General features: G+C 45.4%; 1 protein-coding gene across 9 annotated transcripts in view; it reads right to left on the bottom strand.

Moving 5' to 3' along the window:
• The window catches only part of shank3a (SH3 and multiple ankyrin repeat domains 3a), a 250,984-nt gene that overhangs the window by 156,763 nt on the left and 73,556 nt on the right, over positions 1 to 20,665 (bottom strand). For all 9 annotated transcript variants that reach the window (XM_085359158.1, XM_085359160.1, XM_085359162.1 and 6 more), the window contains one exon: positions 10,277 to 10,783. In XM_085359158.1, the coding sequence (XP_085215284.1) occupies positions 10,277 to 10,582 (306 nt within the window). In that variant the 5' untranslated portion in view covers positions 10,583 to 10,783. The remainder of the gene's footprint in view (positions 1 to 10,276; positions 10,784 to 20,665) is intronic.

The raw sequence follows: 20,665 nt of genomic DNA, 5'->3' as shown, positions 1-20,665 counted from the left end.
CAATTCAATTCAAACTAATATTGTAATGAAAAATGTTAAAGTAAAGAAGAAACACTGTAGAATATATATATACTGGAAGTGCTGGGTTCGAAGGACCACTTGTAGAATATATATATACTGGAAGTGCTGGGTATACAAGTCTGGCCTAAGTCTTCGGTCAGAAAGACTGCAGCGGTCCAGGAGTTTAGTTCACCGTCTTTAATGAAGCTTCACAGAAGATATGCACTTATAATTGTGGCAGGTGCAGTATCGGTGACTATAAGTATGGTTGTAGTCTCATTAATGCACACGGAATCACACAAACTGCGATACAACTGCCATGCTCTGCTGCTGCTTTTCGTCCCTCACTCTCCCTCTGCGTGATGCGCACATGATCACTGGTGCGCTCATTTGGGTGCGCTTGGTTCTTGCCTCTAGACATCCTGAGGCCGAGTCAGCAGGGAATTTGCACAAACACCCTTCAGTCACTGTACGAGTGTTGATAATGTACAGCTTGTCTACCACAGGCAACTCTTCAACATCCCTGACAGCAACAATGTTTATAATGTCACAAACACAACAACCTGCTGATGTGAGTTGACTAAAGCATGAATGAGTTAATAAATAACTACACATAAAACTTTAAGAGAAACCTGTTCATGTTTTGTGTGTCTAAAAGAAAAAAAAAAAAGAGCCAATAAAGCATTTTTAAATCACCAACTATTAGTATCAGTCTTAAAAATCCTATATTATTATGACTTGACATAATAATAATAATTTAAGAATAACCATAACCTTGGTTGATCATTTCAGGACACTAATATATTGTCTATACTATTATTATTTTGATAATATCAACAAGAAATAACTAATCGAACTAACCCAGATCGTATGAATAACAACACACAACTAAGCCCAATTACAGAAACAGAGTTCAAGATTTAACACAGTTGCCAATCTTCTCAGGAGTGGATGTTCCAAATTCACCCCAAGGTGAACAAACCACCAGACTTTTGGAGCAATGTCCTCTGGACAGGTGAGACCAAGAGGTTTAATCATAAAGCACAGTGCCATGTTTAGAGAAAACCAAACACAGCATATCAACAAACACCTCATATTGGTGGATGGGTGACGTTTAGATGACTTTTAATTATTTTCATTCATTATTATGCATCAAGATGTAAAAGCTATGCAATAAAGATGAGAGTAATTAAATTTTGGGGGGGTCAAGTACAGTTCTAATACAAGAAAAGAACCTTAAAGCAACAACCACGAGGGTTGGCTTTGTGGATAGCTTATTTTAGCTATCCTGCTACAAATTTGATGTTTTCATTCACTCTCGCTTGTAATACCTCTGCTTTCTGTGGTAAGCTCACTGCAGAATACCTGCTCAGCACCAATGAGCCAAAACATGCTCTTAGCAACTTACTGTTGAACATGGAAGCTTGTCAGACACATAAAACGCTTCTAAAAAGGTAGTTAACAAAATTAACAGTTTACAAACTTAACAATATCTCCAAAGGTTAATACTGTTCATCTGGACGTAGCGTTTTGTGGGAGAAACGTTTCGTCACTCATCCAAGTGACTTCTTCAGTCTCAGCTGACTGCAGGTTTCCCCAATCTTATAAACAGTACATTTGCATAATGACTGAAACCAGCCCACTGAAGGAACAATGGGCTGGGAGGTCAGTTCCTTAATCTTAATTATGCAAATTCTCATGACCACTGACCAAACCCACTGATCTATAGGGCTTTGGAGCGTGATGTCACGGGGGGTGGGCGTGGAAAGGATTTTGGCCCGATCCGCCATTTTGGGGGTCTAGCGCAAGTGAAAAGGGAGCGAAGTCACACACAACAGCCATGGTTCGTATTTGCTGTGTGGTCGGCTGCAATGTTCGATCGCACGACCGGCAAGAGAATAAGCTTGAAAAGGGTTTATCTTTTAATTCTTTCCCAACCCGGAAGCAACATGAGGCAGCTCGTGTATCGATGTTACCAAACGAAGGCGTCCAGCCTGGATAGCAGCTATGAGACGAGCTGACGTGTAGTTCTCTTCCATCTCCAAATATCTGTTGGTGCTCCAGACATTTTCATTCCGGTAAGTTCTAAATATGTTCATATCACTCTTTATAGCCTATTAGTTTTATTTTCTATGCGCTCTGCGGTCATAGCAAATTAGAACAAACATCCTACTGAGTGATTTTGCAGAACTACCTTCTATCAATAGAGATGCTAATTATTTGGCATTATTGCAGCAAACCAGCCTATGAAATGGATGAAACATCGTGACTGGGTTCCAGTGCTACAAAAGGGACCTGCTTCAAACATACCACCATGCCAATCAGATTACTTCTTCCATGTGAGGGTGAAGAGGGGACCCTCCTGGATAAGATGGTGAAGGTTTGCTGCGTTTTGGTGAACAGTGTGATAATAAAACCAGGGAAAAATGAAACCTGCTCCTGTTAAATATTCTTAAGTATTGTGCTGTTAAAATTGCTGTATTTTTTCAAAAGATACAGTAAATAATGTTAGTAGTGGGTGATGTCATGTAAACACTCATGATTTTGTGTAAACATTTTGTCATTTGTAAACTATAAATGACATGGATTCTACATTGTAACTGATGTGATGTTCTATAAGGTGGTTTCAATAAAAAAAAAAAAAAAGAGGCAAAAATTAGTTTGTTTCTTTATTCAACTTTTGAACAGTGGTACTCAGTCAGTATATATTCAGTAAATGCAAATTATTTACACGGCAGTGCACTACAGGCATAAATCTAGACCCCTAGATAAAACATTATGGGTCATTCCCACAACCCACAGCTTTACTGTGTTCCAGCAAAGTATCCAATAGCAGTGACAACTCCTCCAAAGTAGCAGGTGGGATTTTTCTGTTTTGAGGACCCCTCCTTTTACCTGTCACTACAGATGGTCTGAGGGGCCGATGGCGCGATATGGCAGCCTCGCTTCTGTCAGTCTGCCCCAGGGCAGCTGTGGCTACAACTGTAGCTTGCTTCCACCAGTGTATGAATGTGAGAGTGAATGAATAGTGGTATTGTAAAGCGCTTTGGGTGCCTTGAAAAGCGCTATATAAATCCAATCCATTATTATTATTATTATTATGTTTTGATTGAGAGCCTTTTTTTGGGCAGCTGAAGAGGAGAAGTCTATCTTATGGCCAACCTCTGGCTGTATCTTGGCCATATTACCCAGCAAAACCCAGTATGCAGGTTCATCTGTAACAGTCCTTGTGCCACAGATCAACACTGTTGCTTCTACATTAAACAGAAGAGCAGCGACATGGCTGCAGGTCTCCGCGACTCCGGCCATACAGGTGCAGTGCGCGGCTTCAACCTTCCCTGTGATGCTCACAGTGACCCATGGCTGCAATGCTGGTTCATTCAGTCTTTGAGAGTGCAGGACCTGAAACACACACAGACAAAGTTCATTTAAAGACAAGAACTAATGAGCCAAGGCAGACATAAATGTGTTTAATCTACTTTATCATAAATGTAACAAAGTGTTTAGAAAGTTAGCACATACATGTAATTTTTCATTTCTTTTTCCATCTATAGAACGCTGCATGTTATATTCTAAATCTGCCTGTTCTCTGTCAGAAACCTGCCTGCAGAAAATGAACCTAAAGGATGTAATGCAAGGATGTCATCACTTTAGAGATGGAGAAAGCATAAAGTGACAATTATGAATCACTTAATATGATAAGGAGATTCTGCAGGTCATTGATCAATATATAAAATTAAAATAAAATGTATTTTTAGTGACACAAGATACAAACATGGAAGCAAGATGTATAATTAGAATTATTTATAATAAATATGAATAAATTAGTGCAATTTCTTTAACCATAAAGAATAACAATCCTTCAGGACAGTGTCACATCAATGCACTGAACTCACTATGTTATCCACCTAACAGCCTCCACATGTTCTCACTGTAATTTCCCCTCATGAATGAATTTATGCTGCACTAATCTGAATGTTTGCAGGGAAATCAAACGCATTTCACTCGCAGTACTCGAGCTGACTTACCTTTGCTTGAATGACGACTTGTACGCGCTGACTCCACAGACAAGGTACGAGAATATGTCAGGCTACATCAATAGCGGTTGGTCTTCAGGGTTTCTACTCCACGGCCGTATTTCATACGGGTCCACATTTCCAATGCACGCTATTTTCTGCAAGTACCGCTGCTTCGCCTCTGGACGCAATCGGTCTCTATACAGTTCATTCTCTTTTGAGCCGCTTTTAAGCATCTTTCTTGTAGTCGTCATTCTAACACAGTGTGTTTGGTTTGATTCGTAGACCCCGAAAATGGCGCTGCGCTCCCATAATGCATTGCGGCGTGACGTCAACTCCAAAGCCCTATAGCCATGAGTACCATTCACAGAGAGTTGGGGAATGGCTGCAATCACAGCATTGTAAGATGGCAAAAGATGTATCCTTAGGCCCCCTCCTCGATTCAGAGATGGTCTTTCCCTTTTCACGTAAATGGCCTCCTTGACTCCGCGCTCAAACCAGCGTTCCTCCCTGTCCAGGATGTGTACATCCTCATCCTTGAAAGAGTGTCCACTCGCCTGTAGGTGTAAATAGACTGCAGAGTCCTGGCCTGATGAGGTAGCTCTTCTGTGTTGTGCCATCCGCTATAAATCCTGGCAATCCTCCTGGCACTTAACAGCGTACACTATGTTACTCTGTTTGTGTCGGGGGACCCGATCCTTGGGGTGGACCAATTTTTGGCGCAGCGTGTTTTGGGGTTTAAAAGCCACAGAAACCCGGTGTTTAGAAAAAATGCATCTCAAGTGCTCCGATACTCCTGACACATATGGGATCACTACAGGTTTTTGCTTGGGCAGCGGTTGTCCTTCTCAAAAAAAAAAACAAAAACACTTAACAATAGTATCAACTGGACAAAAAATAAAAAACAAACAAACTAAAGAAACAGATCGTTTGAGTCAAGGTGTCTGTGTCAGTATTTGGACTGAAAAGTTGCGTTCTTAGTCCTGAATTATTTTCGGGGGCTTGAGCTCAGTCCAGGTCTGTTAATATTTGGTTTCTGCTTCTAAATCTCAATCCATCCATTTTCTTAACAACTTATCCAACTGAGTTGCAGGGAGCTGGAGCCTATCCCAGCTGACACTGAGTGAGAGATGAGCTACAGCCAGGGCAGGTCATCAGAGAGACAGACTACCACTCACACCTACACCCGCACCAATTTACTAGATACACAGGGAAATCCCTTCTCTACTCAGAAAGGCACCAGCAGAACTGTTAATTTGGGTAACACCAGGATAACAGAACTGAAATCATATTTGTTTTTCAGCTACTAAATTTTGCAGCCTGCATTCAACCAATCTACAGTGTAAATCAGGTAGCAGTACTGATTAACAAGTTACTAAACGACAGGTCCCCACTCTTACTGGCTAAGGAAAACAACAGTTGCATATTTGGAAATACGTCAAAATATCATCTGGACTGACGATGCAGGCAGATGGTAGTTAAACAAGAACACACAAAAGGGACAAAAGAGATTAATCTGCCAGGAGGCTACACAGCAGGTACTCAAAACATGATGGCCACATGTTCCACAGAGTACAAAAATGACATAAGGCATAACTGTCACTGGATATATACTCGGTAAATTGGCCAAGAAAAGAATTTGACGCTGGTGATATAAAAACAACTTGAACTTTTTTTTTTTAGCTTTTTTTCAGTTTCTGAAATTTCCACTTGAAAACAAAAATCCTATTATTTATTCAGCAACAGATTTACAACTGTAAGGTCAAAATGACAAGCCTTGGGGTTAATGGAGAAGAGACATTTTTAAACTTATAGTCTATTTTCCACATCACGAGATCAAAATTAAATTTAACAGTCCGACAAAAACTGTCATTTTTTACTTTGACTAATAAAAATTCTAAATTTGAATAATTGAGATGGCGTTTGAACAATTAGTCACTAGCACAGACTTTTTAAAAATTTCAACAGCACAAAAAAGACAGCAGGGATGAACCAGCATTGGATTTACACATAACAGACAAGTATCTTTAGTGACTTTATTTCTAGCATCCTGTCAGCAGCCTTTGAATTTCTTTAGTTAGCTTAAAGAAAAATGCTAAAAATAACAGAGTTTAACAGGTATAAAGCTGGATTTTTGCACCAACTAAGCCATCCTCAGTCAGCTGAAAACATGGTCTATCTTGGAACGGTTTGTAGTGCACAGGAAATTGAACAAGGAGAAGTGGGGCAGGCCTAAAAAGCAAAACGAAAACTTTACTAGTATGTAAAAGTTATGTCTTCAGGGTTTCAGTGGAAGGGTCGCTTTGCAAAAGCCATTTTAAAGAAAGGGAAACAGGGAGAAATGACTGAACAATGCCAAATTATACAAGAACTGGAGTGAAAATCAATGGAGTGATGAAACCAAGTTTGAAATTTTGGGTTCAATGGGTTCCATCGGTTTTGGGTGGAACACTGAAAAGTGCAATCATATGTTTAAACACCACACAGTAAAGTCTGGAATCTGCCTGATTGGCAACAGCATAATTTTTTTGCATTGATTCCAAACACACTGCCAATGCAGCAAAACTATACCATGGAGAGAAAACCGCACAATGGAACACTCCCCAGCATGTGGACCTCGACATTATTGAAGCAGTGTGGGATCATCTTAACAGAGAACAGAACAAAAGGCAGCAAACATCCAAAGAAGATGCTCTTCAAGAAGCCTGGAGAACTATTCCTGAAGACTTCTTAAGACTGCCTCAACTTCAATAAATTGCTGCACCTATTTTGTATTTTCCTAGCAAAATATAACGAAATTAGCGGTGACTCAAGACTTTTGAAGAGTACTGTAGAATGAAAAATGTCAAGGACAATGTCTTTCATGAAATATTAAGCCTACATATGTACATGTGCCAAATGTTTCCAGAAAATAACTTACTCAGACAGCAGTTCAAGACAGTAGCAGACAGGAAAAACAGGGTACCTTATAAGCCAACTACACAGGCAGACAGAAGAGGTGGAAAAAAATTCAAAAACAACAGAAAAGACAAAGAGGGCATCACAAAGTGCTAAGTCCAGCACAAAAGGATGTAAAGTGTAAGGAGGGACACCATATGCTGCTACATGCAAGCATGTGAACAGGAAAATATGCACAGAGACAATGAAAGGGCCTTCAAGATGTCTATTTCAGTTCGACCCAATAAGATGCAGCAACTATTGTTACAAACAAGAGAGCTGAAACCTCGAGCTTCCACAAGACAAATGTTTTTTCAAAGAGAAAGCATACTGCGTGTAACCCTCAAACCCAAAGGTCTATATAACAAGACTTGAGGGTTTTTTTTGTTTGTTTTTTGTTTATTTTTAAAATTATTTTCTCAACATCATAATCGTGACAGATTTCTGCATCTGACAGAAAAATGTATTCTGTGAATGGATAAAGAAATGGGATGCACTGAGAGACGTAACACAAAAATAAATGGAGAAGATGGATTAAAGCAGGTAGGCAATAGTGGGGCAGACTATTTACGTGTGTGTCTCCCTCTCTTTTGAGAGATGAATGACACCCATTAGCGGTATTGGGAATCTATCTTTTTTGCTTCTATCACAAAAATAGAATTTTTGTGAAGCTGGGTATGATGAATACCAAATGATACCTATGGTGGGAAAAAAGTACAATCTTTACAAATAATTTCCCAAACACCCCGACCGAACAAAAGGTGGTACTGACTGCTAATGCAACTGTACTATCTCCTGTTGCCAAAATACAGTTAGAGATTAAATGTTTGCCAAAGACTGAACAGTACTTTTATGTAATGACGGACTTGCTTAGAATAAATTGCAAGCTGAATGACTAAAATCCATTAATTTTCTTCCTTAATTTCCATAATTGTCTTCCATAATTTTAACACCACTCTTTATTTTACTCCATCACCTAACCAGACCTGAAGAAGAAATTCTCAAAACACAGTTCACATGCAAGAATAGCACCAGAAATAATACCCCTACTTCAGATTAATTAGGCTGAAAAAATACTGGGAACTCAACATAATAGGTCAGAGATTGAGAAAGGAATTGTGAAGGAACTATTAACTATTTTATACTCTGGCTTTACTGCATATTGGGCTGTGCTCCACCCTAATTTCTCGCAGAAAAGGGAAAATGTTGCCCAGCATGATCTTTGCATGGTGCTTCATTCTCCTGATCTAGGCTTGAAACACAGCAGGAGATGTGTAATCCTACTTCAGGCAGACTATTCTAGTGTAATCTCCTGCTTACTCAGAGTACACACGAGTCACTTTTGACTGCTCCATAAAAGATTCAAACTGTCAGAATCTGGCCATCTGTCAGCTGCCTCTATGTTTGTCTGTCAGACTTCAGGCAAACTCTCTGTTTGTCTTTCCCTCTATCACTGTGTCATCCCATATGTGTTCTTGCTTTCTTATCCATATACTGGACTAAATGTGACTGAAACTGAAACTAATAATTCGTGGAGCATCTTAACGTTACATAACCACATTAAGGCAATTCCCCGGGCAATGGGATTAGGAATCATGAACATGAGTGCATGTTTGAGTGTGTAACTGTGTAAGCTTGTAAAACCATGCCCAGGTGTGTGTGTGTGTATTCTTTCATGTAACTGCAAATACTTATTCTATATTATACATATTTGCATGCTGAGAGTTTTGAGTTTGAGCTTGCTTGAAAACATTTTTGTCCACACAGGGCTATTCTATAGCACCTTTGGGGAATTCTCTACTTTCTTTTCAGCTGCCTTCCTTTTATTTCCTGCCTTTATTCCTGGCATTCGGTGCTGGAGCCTCACTAAGATACAATGGGTCATTTCAGCCAAGTATCCAACGACAATGAGGTAATCAACAACAACAAACAGAGCACCAGCCTCTTGCCTTCGCCATCAATGTCTGCAGAATGAATAGAAACGGGACACTCAGCCTAACTTCTTGCAAAAAGCTTAGTAACTGAGCACAAGTATGTAGCGAATGGCTGCCAGGGTATAATCTGTGTTTTGCTTTACAATTAATAGACAATATCTCGAGTATTAATGTGAAACAGAAGGTGAATGGCTAGATAAGTTGATAAGTGTTGACTCAGAGTCATGTGTTATTCCAGAGGAAAGTCACTTCATTTGTCTAATAGTGTGATCTTATATGTGCTACTGATATATATATATATATATATATATATATATATATATACGGAGAGAGAGAGAGAGAGAGAGAGAGAGAGAGAGAGAGAGAGAGAGAGAGAGAGAGCGAGAGCAGCAATAGCTGCAGACATATAACATGGGGTCAAGATATGTTGAGCTGAACGTTTTATTTTACAGCCAATCAAACAGTAAAATGCTATTTCTCTGCAGTTAAGTGCAGTTCCAGGCAATCAAATTGAAGATCCCCGTTAACCTCAAAGAAATGGCACCTTGACACTTCAGTGAGAGATGTTCCACTGCACTGCATTACTCAATGTTGTTGAATCTACATGAATGAGATAGCTTGAAAACTGAATGACAGAACTAATTTACTATGTGCCCATTTGTCCTGTTTCACACCACCCTCTGCAGCAATCACATACAGATATGGACACACTTGTGAAGGCGATCAAATGGTTTCAACAGTCTGATGGTTCTGCTTTTATTTTCAGTGGCTGCAATACTACACAGGTACAGGCTACACATTCAGAGAAACTGCAGCTTCATTAGTGGAGGAACAGTGTATGATTGGACCTGTTATACTCTCTGGGCACAGAGCAAACACAGTGGGAAGACGACATGATGAGGTAAAGTTTTACTGTTTAGGTATAACTGTCATGATTCTCTACCTCGTGCCTTCTTGGGCATTTGCAATCACCTCACAGCCTCCGTTACCCCTGATGCCTTTTCCGTTCCTCCCCCTTCCCTCAGACCCCCATTCTCACCCTAAGTGGCCAGTTGTCAAAGTCAGCTGAAGCCCAGTTAATGAAGAGGTCGATTTATTAGCGAGGCAACAGTGGAAAAGGTGGGGAGGGGAGGAGTGGAACCCCCAGAAGCCAGCAAGCAAACACAGCTACTAAGTGTGCATACCAAAAAAAACCAAAACCGAAAACAAGGGAAAAGAAGAGCATGGGTGATAACGATAAAGAGAAGCTGACGGAAAAGACGAAAAATTAAAAGCTGACAGATAATACATAAAGCCAGCAGTAGAGAGGTAGAAAGCACCTATTCAAAGAGGAAGGGGGAGAGGCAGATTACCTCTCTTTTATACTCTGGCTACAGAATGAGCTCTTACCGTCTGCTGCAAGTCTGGGATTCCAATGCGGATGACCACCGTGTTGCCTGTTGGCTCCTCCATGGGTGCTCTTGCACTGTTGCTACGCTCTGCACTGGGACGGAAAGCCGGAACACCGTGAGGAACGGGAACGCCACTGTCCTCTTCCCGGGAGCTGCTGCTGTCAGTGCTGGCCCCCTGGCTGCCGTTTGCTGCGTGTGTGTGAGGGTGTGTGATTGTGTGTGAGTGTGTGTGTGTGTGCTGCTGCTGGTCCTGCCGTGGAGGGCTCGGTGGCTCATGTTTGCCGGCTGCCGGACGCAGAGGCATGCTCCGTGTTAGAGGCTCGGTCTATCCGTCTCTCTCTCTCTCTCTCTCTCTCGTTCGCTCTTGCTCTCTCTCGCTCTCTCAACACACATTCAAGCACACACACTCATACAGTCAAACACACACGCAACACAAGCACACGCATACACCGATGGCTCTCGCTCACACTACACGCACGCACCGTTTGCAGCATGCATCACTCGCCTGGGAGAGAAAAAAAGGGAGGGAGAGAGAGGAGGGTAGCAAAGGGGGAATGGGCAAAGTGGAGGGGGTAATAGGAGATTACAGAGGGTTGGAGGGTAAAAACACAAAGATAAGTACCCAAGGCAACTTGAAACTAACACTCAAATTAATAATGCAGGGCAACTTTGAAGAAATAACATTCACAGAATAGTGCAAAATCTCTTGTCTGCAACTTACACATAGGATCACCCTAATGCTACTAGCAAAAGCTGAAAACGAATAATGGAGGGACAGCATGAATAAACAATTAGATAAAACATTTTCGGATCATTCGCATTAACTATAGGCGTGTTTGGATAGCGTTAATGACAGCACCACTGCCAATTAATTCGTATAATGACCTCTGCACCCATTGATGTTGCAATATTCATAATGTGACACAGCTGTTGTCACACACTGTTGATCTTGCTGTAGAGTACTAACACTATGGTAATATTAGGACAGCGTGTGTGCGTGTGCGTGTGTGCGTGTATGCTGGCAACGGGAGGGGGATGTTTGTTCAGATCAATGCGGGGCAGGATTTGGCCTTCATGCTTCACTTTATCTATGGGGGGTGTCAGTGATCAAAAGCCTCCCTGGTAAACAGCAACACACAAACAGAACAAACTGCCTTTAATGTTGATGAGGTTTTCGTGGGAGTTTTTCCTCATTGAGGGCTATTTTCATACAGGTCCTAAGGCCAAAACAAATAAACATCAATCTGACCTTGATTTCCATCTAAATGCTTTGTTAAGCAGGGATCCCGAGCGTTTCAAAGTTTGCCATTGTATATGAACAAAGATGCATTATTATTACACTGACCAACATCAACTTGCGTGGCCCCTGTTCTCACATTCAATTGAATTCAAAACTCCAGATAACAGCAGAAATGCTTATCTGCTGAGATTAGTAATTGGACTCTGTGAGCTGTGCTTGAATATAGTCAGTTATTCACACCACAATTTAAACAAGTGATCTCCTCATGGGAAAAAAAATGTGCTGTGAAACATTTGCAGCAGGTCTGTAAATTATTAACCGTGATGTTAAGTCAGTGCTATGCCCCATTGTGTTCTCACTGACATCCTAGTTCAAGCTGACCAGACGGCCCCAAGACAACATTTTCTTATTAGGTGGAATTTAAAGAGAGCGCTTGAATGAGAAAGTGATGAAAGCAAGCGGATAACGCGAGCAACTGAGTACGTGTGCATATATGCAATAGTTTGCAAAGGTTTTAGGCATTAGTGGATTGAGTTGTTATCCGTCAAAGGATGTCCATCAAACAGACACCAGATTCTACAGTATAGTAACAACTCTAAACATGTATCCAGCACCATCACATCACATTGAAGCATATGAGATAGAGAACAGTCTCAAGACAGTGTAAACACACAGTAAAAACTGTAGCAAGTTTCTTAGCAATGACTAGGGCAGCATACTTGCTGAAGAGCTTGAAAAACTGTACACTTGATATACATTGCATGACCAAACCCTAGAGGATTTCTGTTTACAGCACAAATACTGAATAAACACCACCTTGAAGGCATCCTTCATTTATTTTTAGCAATAAAACTGTGCACTTTTTGGTCTATATATATATATATATATATATATATATATATATATATATATATATATATATATATATATATATATATATATATATATATATATATATATATATATATATATATATTAGGGGTGCAACGATATTCGTATCGATATTGAACCGTTCGATACAGTGCTTTCGGTTCGGTACGCATATGTATGGGACAATACAAAATTTGTAATTTATTTGATCAGCTTTCCTTCTGACGATGCTGTCTGTGTTGAGCGCTCAGTGAATCTGCGTTCGACTACTCCGCCTAGGCTGCACTGTCGAGCGCAGATCCACTGAGCATTCAACACAGACAGCATCGTCAGAAGGAAGAGCGCAGGGCAAGCTAGCGAGACAGAAGTTAAGCTCTCCTTGCAACATGGCAAATTGAACCTCCCCCACCCTCATTCAGATCTGGCGTTTGGAATTATTTTGGTTTTCATGTGACATATGACCCTGAAGGTAAGCGCGTCATGGACTAAAGTAAAACAGTATGTTGGATGTGCCACGCAATGCTGAATTACATGGGTGGGAACTAGTGTGTTAGCACAGTTAGCTCGTTAACGTGTTGGCCGTCTAGCCCCACGCAGGGGTAGCTCGTTAACAGAGATTTACCGTGTTGTGGCGTTAACGTCATTTCAACGAGATTAACGCTGACAGCACTAGTGGGAACACAACGAATATGACTGCACATTTACGCCGACATCATCCTAGTGCAAAGTAGGGCTGCCACGATTAGTCGACTAGTCACGATTATGTCAACTATTAAAATCGTCGACGACTAATTTAGTAGTCGACGCATCGTTTGAAGCTTTGTAAGATCACAAAGGACGCAGGAATGAGTAGTAGGATTTAAGAGTGTAATAACGGACTGAAACAGAAGATGGCAGCACTGCATGTACAAGGATGCCAGCTGCCGTTAAACCCCGAAGAAGAAGAAGCTGTGTCCCAGAATTCATAGCGCAGCCCAGCGCAGTTGTCGACAATGGCGGCAGCTAGTTAGTTTTAACTTTACTCTTATTATTCTTTCTGGGTCACAAAATAAACGTTTAACATATTTTCAGGCGAGAATGTAGCTGTGTAAACCTCAAATATCTGCTCAGTTTATCAAGACACCACATATTTTCAAAAGCGCTCCGACGTTTTCAGAGACGTCTGTTACCCACTAGCTCGTTAGCTAGGCGGGGGCAAGGCTAACTAGAGCCGTGAGAACACCGGACTCCCGGCAAATCGTTTTCAAACCCACCGCCGTCTTTCGCTAGTCAGGTTAAACATATATATAAGTCACTTAGATAACTTAAAAATGTTAGTTTGGCTTTCTTTAGTATTTTATTTGTTCCTGAGTAAATCGGTTTGGCTGAGATTAAAGTTATAGTTTTTGCACAGCTAAAACTGTCAAGCAGACAGCTGATTATCAGAAGTGTGAGACGCTGGAGAATATACTCCGGTGTCCTGTTATATTTTAGAAAGCAAGGAGTTTATTAAACTTCACCGAAACAATCTGCAAATTTCATTAAAAATTAATAAACTACCATCTTGTCTTTATTTTTAGTTAGCACAAACACTTCAAGCTGTAAGCTAATGATAGTTCTATAAGACCAGATGCTGCTGGTGCAATAAGCTGTACGCTGTACGTCCAATGGATGATGATCTGATTAGTCGACTAATCGCAAAAATAATCGGTGACTAGTCGACTATCAAAATAATCGTTTGTGGCAGCCCTAGTGCAAAGACAAGTGGAAGCAGACAAAAACAACAAGCATGCATGCTACAAACTTTACCTGAGTCATTTAGACAGCCGTTAGCACATGATTCTCCTTATGGGGACCTGATATGTTTAATATTGTGGCGAGCTCAGACAAGGAGGAGACGGAGGTATCGTTTGGTCTTGCTTCCCGTGAGCTAGCCAGGGAGCACAGCCGTTTATTGACATCTGCAGAAGAACACTGCCGCTAGCTAACTGCTCAGCGCGGCAACCGCACAGCAACAACAACACACAGAGCGCCCTCTGACCCCGGAAGGACACACCGTCGCAGCGAGAGGGCGTCACCCGTCACTATGGCAACATAAACAAAACATAACTGTACAAACAGAACCCCGAACAGCCCTGACCCGCTACATAGCCCCCACCTAAGGGGTCAGTCGTCCGCGACGACCCCATTACCCCACACAAAGTCCTGCAAATGTCCAGGTGCCTTCTTTTGGCGCACCGGCCGGTCACGACCGGCGAGGGAAAAGTCACTCGGGTCAGAACATGGGGTACCACCATCATCCCACTTCTGACACCAATGTGGTGAGCTCAGACAGCGAGGAGACGGAGGTGTCGTTTGGTCTTGCTTCCCGTGAGCTAGCCAGGGAGCACAGCCGTTTATTGACATCTGCAGAAGAACACTGCTGCTAGCTAACTGCTCAGCGCGGCAACCGCACGGCAACAACATATATACAATATGCTGCTGAGAATATAGCCCAGAAGAGGCGTATAGTATAGCTTTTATTTTGGAAAGAGCCATATATATATATATATATATATATATATATATACACATATACACACACACATACATATACACACACACACACACATACATATACACACACATACACACACACATATATATATATATACACACACACACACACACACACACACACATATATATATATATACACACACACACACACACACACACACACACACACACATATATATATACACACACACACACACACACACACACACATATATATATACACACACACACACACACATATATATACACACACACACATATATATACACACACACACACACATATATATACACACACACACACATATATATACACACACACACACACACACATATATATATATTAGGGGTGCAACGATATTCGTATCGATATTGAACCGTTCGATACAGTGCTTTCGGTTCGGTACGCATATGTATCGAACAATACAACATTTGTAATTTATTTTATCAACTTTCCTTCTGACGATGCTGTCTGTGTTGAGCGCTCAGTGAATCTGCGTTCGACTACTCCGCCTAGGCTGCACTGTCGAGCGCAAATCTACTGAGCGCTCAACACAGACAGCATCGTCAGAAGGAAGAGCGCAGGGCAAGCTAGCAAGACAGAAGTTAAGCTCTCCAGATCTGGCGTTTGGAATTATTTTGGTTTTCATGTGACGTATGACCCTGAAGGTAAGCGAGTCATGGACTAAAGTAAAACAGTATTGTAACGTTCACAAGAACCAGACGGTTGGGGTCTCAGTTTGTCCGTTTATTCGGCACATAAGCCAGCGGGTTGTTAACTCAGGGGGAAGCGCTCTCGAACTACACCTCTCTTCAGCCTGGCACACACACAGAACAACCAGGTCCCCCCACCCCTTCCTGTACACCACCCTCCACTACTTCCTGCAGCCCAACCAAACATGAATCTTAAAGGAACAACAACAGTGTGCAGAGAAAACCAACATGTCACTGTCCAGTAACACTTAACCATCGTTACACTGCCCCCCCAGCAATAAGTTCCTCGTCCCCGAGGGAACGACACAGTCTCTGAGGCGGGGCGGTAGCCTACGTTCCCTCCTTGACCTCCTGAGCCCCTGAGGAGGACGCGGAGCTTCGGGGCTTTGGGGTGAAGAGTCCGAGGGGGGGGAACGCAGCCCCGGTCGGGGGCCCCTCTGAGCAGGGTCATGGACGCTCTGTACACGTCCCTCTGGAAAGGAGGGGAGGGACTGTCCTCTGTAGGGGGCCATCCGGTCTCTGTGCAGCGCTACTATCCTCCCCCTAGGAGGCAACTGCACCCTGTAAACAACCTCCCCCACTCGCTCTAGGACGCTGCAAGGCCCCACCCAGCTGCTATCCAGTTTAGGACACCGTCCCTTCTTCCTCTTTGGGCTGTAGACCCACACCAGCTCCCCAGCACGGAAGTGCCTCCCTTTAGTGGTGATGTCGTAATTACTCTTTTGGCGCAGGCCTGCCTTCGCCAGCTGCTCTCGGGCGTAGCAATGTGCAGAATCCAGCCGGTCCTGCAGCTTCCTTGCGTAGTCCCGGCCCGGTGGTGCCTCTGGCGCGTCCGGGGGTTTCCCAAAAGCCAACTCTGCAGGAGTTCTCAGCTCTCTCCCTAACATGAGCAGGGCAGGCGTACATTGGGTGGAGTCCTGCACTGCCGACCTGTAGGCCATGAGGGTAAGGGGAAGATGGTAATTCCAGTCCCGTTGGTGTTCTGAGGTAAGGATGGCTAGCTGCTGGGCCAGCGTCCTGTTAAACCTTTCCACCAGCCCATCGCTTTGGGGGTGAAGTGGGGTGGTGCGGGTTTTCTTAGTCCCAAGGCGTTCACACATGGCAGCAAATACCTTGGACTCAAAGTTACGCCCCTGGTCACTGTGGAGGGTCTCTGCTGTTCCAAAGCGGCTGAACATCCCCTCCACTAATACATCAGCGACCGTCTCAGCCTCCTGATCTGGGATGGCGTATGCTTCCGGCCACTTGGTAAAATAGTCCATGGCCACAAGAACATAGCGGTTTCCTCTGTCTGTGCGAGGAAATGGGCCCATGACGTCCACAGCTACTCGCTCCATTGGGGCTCCTGCTGGTTGCTGCTGAAGCTGAGCCCGGGACTGGTCTTGTGGCCCTTTGTGTGAGGAACATGCATCACAGCTGCGGCAAAAGTCCTCCACATCCCTCCGCTGTTGACCCCAGTAATAGCCCTGGCGGAGGCGGCGAAGAGTCTTGGAGACCCCAAAGTGGCCAGAGCCAGTGCTCCCATGGCAGGCTCCCAGCACAGCTGACCTCAGCGACCTTGGCACCACAACCTGCCACCTCTCCTCCCCCGTGGCAGGATCCTTCCAGGCACGCTCCAACACCCCCTCCTTCAGCCTGAGAGCTGCAAACTTGGCCCACAGCCCCCTGGTACAGATGGAAAACCCAGTGACCTCATCCCAAAGGGGTTGCTCCCCCTTCTCCAGCCACTGCAGGACCGGCAGCAGGTCTGTGTCTTGTTCCTGCCGTGCCCTCCACTCCGCTGCATCCACCACCAGAAGAACCCTGCAGGCGAGCTGTGCTGCTCCGTCTATTGTCGTGAGTTCCCGCTCTATTTCCTCTCGCTTCTCACAGTAACGGCAGCCAGCTGCAGCACATGGGCGGCGAGAGAGGGCGTCTGCGTTAGAATGGTGCGTCCCTGCTCTGTGCTCCACGGTGAAATTGAAGGCTTGGAGCTCCTCCAGCCAGCGAGCCACCTGTCCCTCTGGCTCCCTGAAAGACATCAGCCACTGAAGGGCAGCATGATCAGTTCTGACAACAAATGCTGTGCCGCACAGGTAGTATTTAAAGTGTCTCACCCCCGCCACCACAGCCAACAGCTCTCGTCGTGCGACACAGTAGCGCCGCTCGCTCCTGTTCAGGACCCGGCTGAAGTACGCCACCACCTTCTCCCCTTCCGGTCCAACCTGCGACAACACTGCTCCCAGCCCCACATTACTTGCGTCAGTGTCCAGGACAAAAGGCAGGGCGGGGTCAGGGGGGGCAAGGACTGGGGACTCTGTCAGCAATCTGCGGAGGGTGTCGAACGCCTGCTGACAGTCCTGGGTCCAGATGAAGTCACGGTCCTTCTGCAGCAGGTGGAAGAGTGGTGCGGCTATGGAGGAAAAGCCCTTCACAAACCTCCTGTAATAAGACGCCAGTCCTAGGAAGCTTTTGAGCTGTTTCTGGTCTGCTGGTGTGGGCCACTCGGTAATGGTGTGAATTTTTTCCTCCAAAGTGCTGATGCCCTCACGACCCAGCTTGTGGCCCAGAAACTCCACCTCCCTCCTCATGAAGTGGCACTTGTCGGGATGCAGCTTCAGGCCTGCAGCCGCCACCCTCTCCAACACTTGTCTCAGGGCATCCAGGGCAGCATCAAAGGAGCTCCCGTGCACTAGAAGATCATCCAGGTAAACCAGACACCGTTGCCGTGGGACGCCAGCCAGCACACTGTCCATGAGCCTCTCGAAGGTCGCAGGAGCGTTGCAAAGGCCAAAACTCAGGACTTTGAACTGCCATAGTCCCCTGTTAGTGCAGAAGGCTGTCTTCGGTCTGGATTCCGGGGACAGTGGCACCTGCCAGTAGCCACTCCGCAGGTCCAGGGTGGAAAACCAGGAGGACCCGGCTACTAAGTCGAGGGACTCATCAATCCTGGGAAGGGGGTAAGAGTCTTTCTTCGTCACTTTGTTGAGTGGTCTGTAGTCCACACAGAAACGCATCCTAGGACTTTTTTTCTTAGGCACCATCACCACCGTGGAGGCCCACGGGCTATCAGATGGTTCTATGATGCCCGCCTTCATCATTTCACACAGCTCCCTGTCTGCAGCCTCCTGATGAGCCAGGGGCAGGCGGCGGGGGCGCACTTTAATAGGCTGGGCATCCCCGGTCTCAATGACGTGCTCTACCAAGTGTGTCAAGCCAACATCACTTTCTTTCAGGGCAAAAATGTCACTAAACTCTTTTAGTACCTGCCATAGACTCTCTTGCTGCTGTGGAGTCAGCCCCTCACAGTTCTTTGACCAGATACTCCTCACTGCTGAGAGCCTCTCCTCCTCCTCCTCCTCCGCTCGCTGTTCTGCTGGCGGGTCTGCAGGGGTCTCTGCGGTGGAGGTGGACGCCGCGGCAGATGCTGTGCAGACCGGGGGAGGAATAAGCGGCACCTTCTTCCCATCAGGGAGTACGAGGAGGCCTTTGCCTAAGTCCAGTACACCACCAATGGCTCGTAAAAAATCCAGCCCAAGGATGCAGGCGTCCTGCACGTCAGCCACCCAGGCAGCATAAGACACACCGAGGTCCCCCACCTTGAACTGGAACACTCCCTTCCCTCTCATTGGGGCCAGATCACCGGTCACAGTCTTAAGTTGCACGTTAGTCGGTTGTACAGCAGCTCCGGTTGGGACAATATCGGGTCGGACCAGCGTTGCATTGGATCCCGTGTCCAGCAGGGCCGTACAGGACACCCCCGCAATCGTCACTGGAACATGGCAAAAGCCGCCAACCTGGGTCCAGCCCACAGTGATGGCCGCACCGGGTGGAGGTGGCGGTGGTGTGGGGATGTCGTGTACTCCCGCCTACACGGGCCCGTGGGCGTTTCCCTGAACCGCTGCAAGCTTGGGGCACTGCCTGATGAGGTGTCCGACTTGTCCACATCCCCAGCAGCTCTGAGGTCGGCGGTGTGGGCCAGCCCGAGGGGAAGGCGACTGCAGCGAAGCTGTCTGCACCAAACTGCACAGGCCCGCTGGCGTCTCCATCTGTTCCACAGGTGCTGACACAGCCCTCACCACGTGTGCGTCGTCAGCGCCCCCAGAGGATCCTGCAAGCATCTCCCTCTCCAACGCTAGCTCCAGGGCTGCACTGAGTGTGGCCGGCCGAGCAAGCTGAGTTTGCATGCGGAGCTCTTTAGGGCTCAGGGCCTGCAGGAACTGGTCCCGAGCTAACTCCGCCTGCACTGATGGTGGCATGCTGTCATACGCCCTCCGGCAAAGGCACTCGACTTCATGGGCCAAAATGCGGAGGGGCTCACCTGGCAATCTGCGTCTGTTGTGGAACTCCGACCTCAGCAGCACTGGTTGGTTATACTGCCCGAAGCGCCTCTGAAGTGCTCCGACCAGAGCATTATAATCTCCCCTCTGCTCCTCGGTCAGCAGCAGCAGGCATGCAGCTGCATCCTCACACAGGCACAAAGCCAATTGGAGAGCTTTATGTTCCTCAGACCAGCCAGCTGCAACAGCTAACAGCTCGAACTGTGCGATAAACACTTCCCATGGCGTCTTGCCGCTGAACTTAGGCGTTTTTATATTCGCTGCAGCTTGCTGGGCGCCGCCATGTTTGTTTACATCACGTGACGGCGCGCCAAGCGAGGTCGACTCCTTCCCGCCGGAATCGCGGCCGCTGTGCGAACAGTTCCCGAGCCTAGTCAAACCTGGAGAAAATCCAGCCTCGGCAGACAGCCGCAGCGCCGTTTCCCTCACTCCATGGGCGGGCGAGCGCGGACGAACCTCCCTCTCCTCCGTCTCCTTCTTAATCCTGCCCGGCAACATCCTCGTCTCGTAACGGCAAGCGTCGCCGGCAACAGGGTCTCGGGCGTTCTGGGGTTCTTTTTTTCTTTCTTCACTTCTGACACCAATGTAACGTTCACAAGAACCAGACGGTTGGGGTCTCAGTTTGTCCGTTTATTCGGCACATAAGCCAGCGGGTTGTTAACTCAGGGGGAAGCGCTCTCGAACTACACCTCTCTTCAGCCTGGCAC

Source organism: Diplotaxodon limnothrissa, linkage group LG7 (assembly GCF_057381915.1).
Source record: "Diplotaxodon limnothrissa isolate DT_005_m linkage group LG7, D_limnothrissa_male_GT1.1, whole genome shotgun sequence".
Lineage (NCBI taxonomy): Eukaryota > Metazoa > Chordata > Actinopteri > Cichliformes > Cichlidae > Diplotaxodon > Diplotaxodon limnothrissa.
Note: the sequence above shows the minus strand (reverse complement) of the source record. Positions and strands in the feature narration are given on the sequence as shown.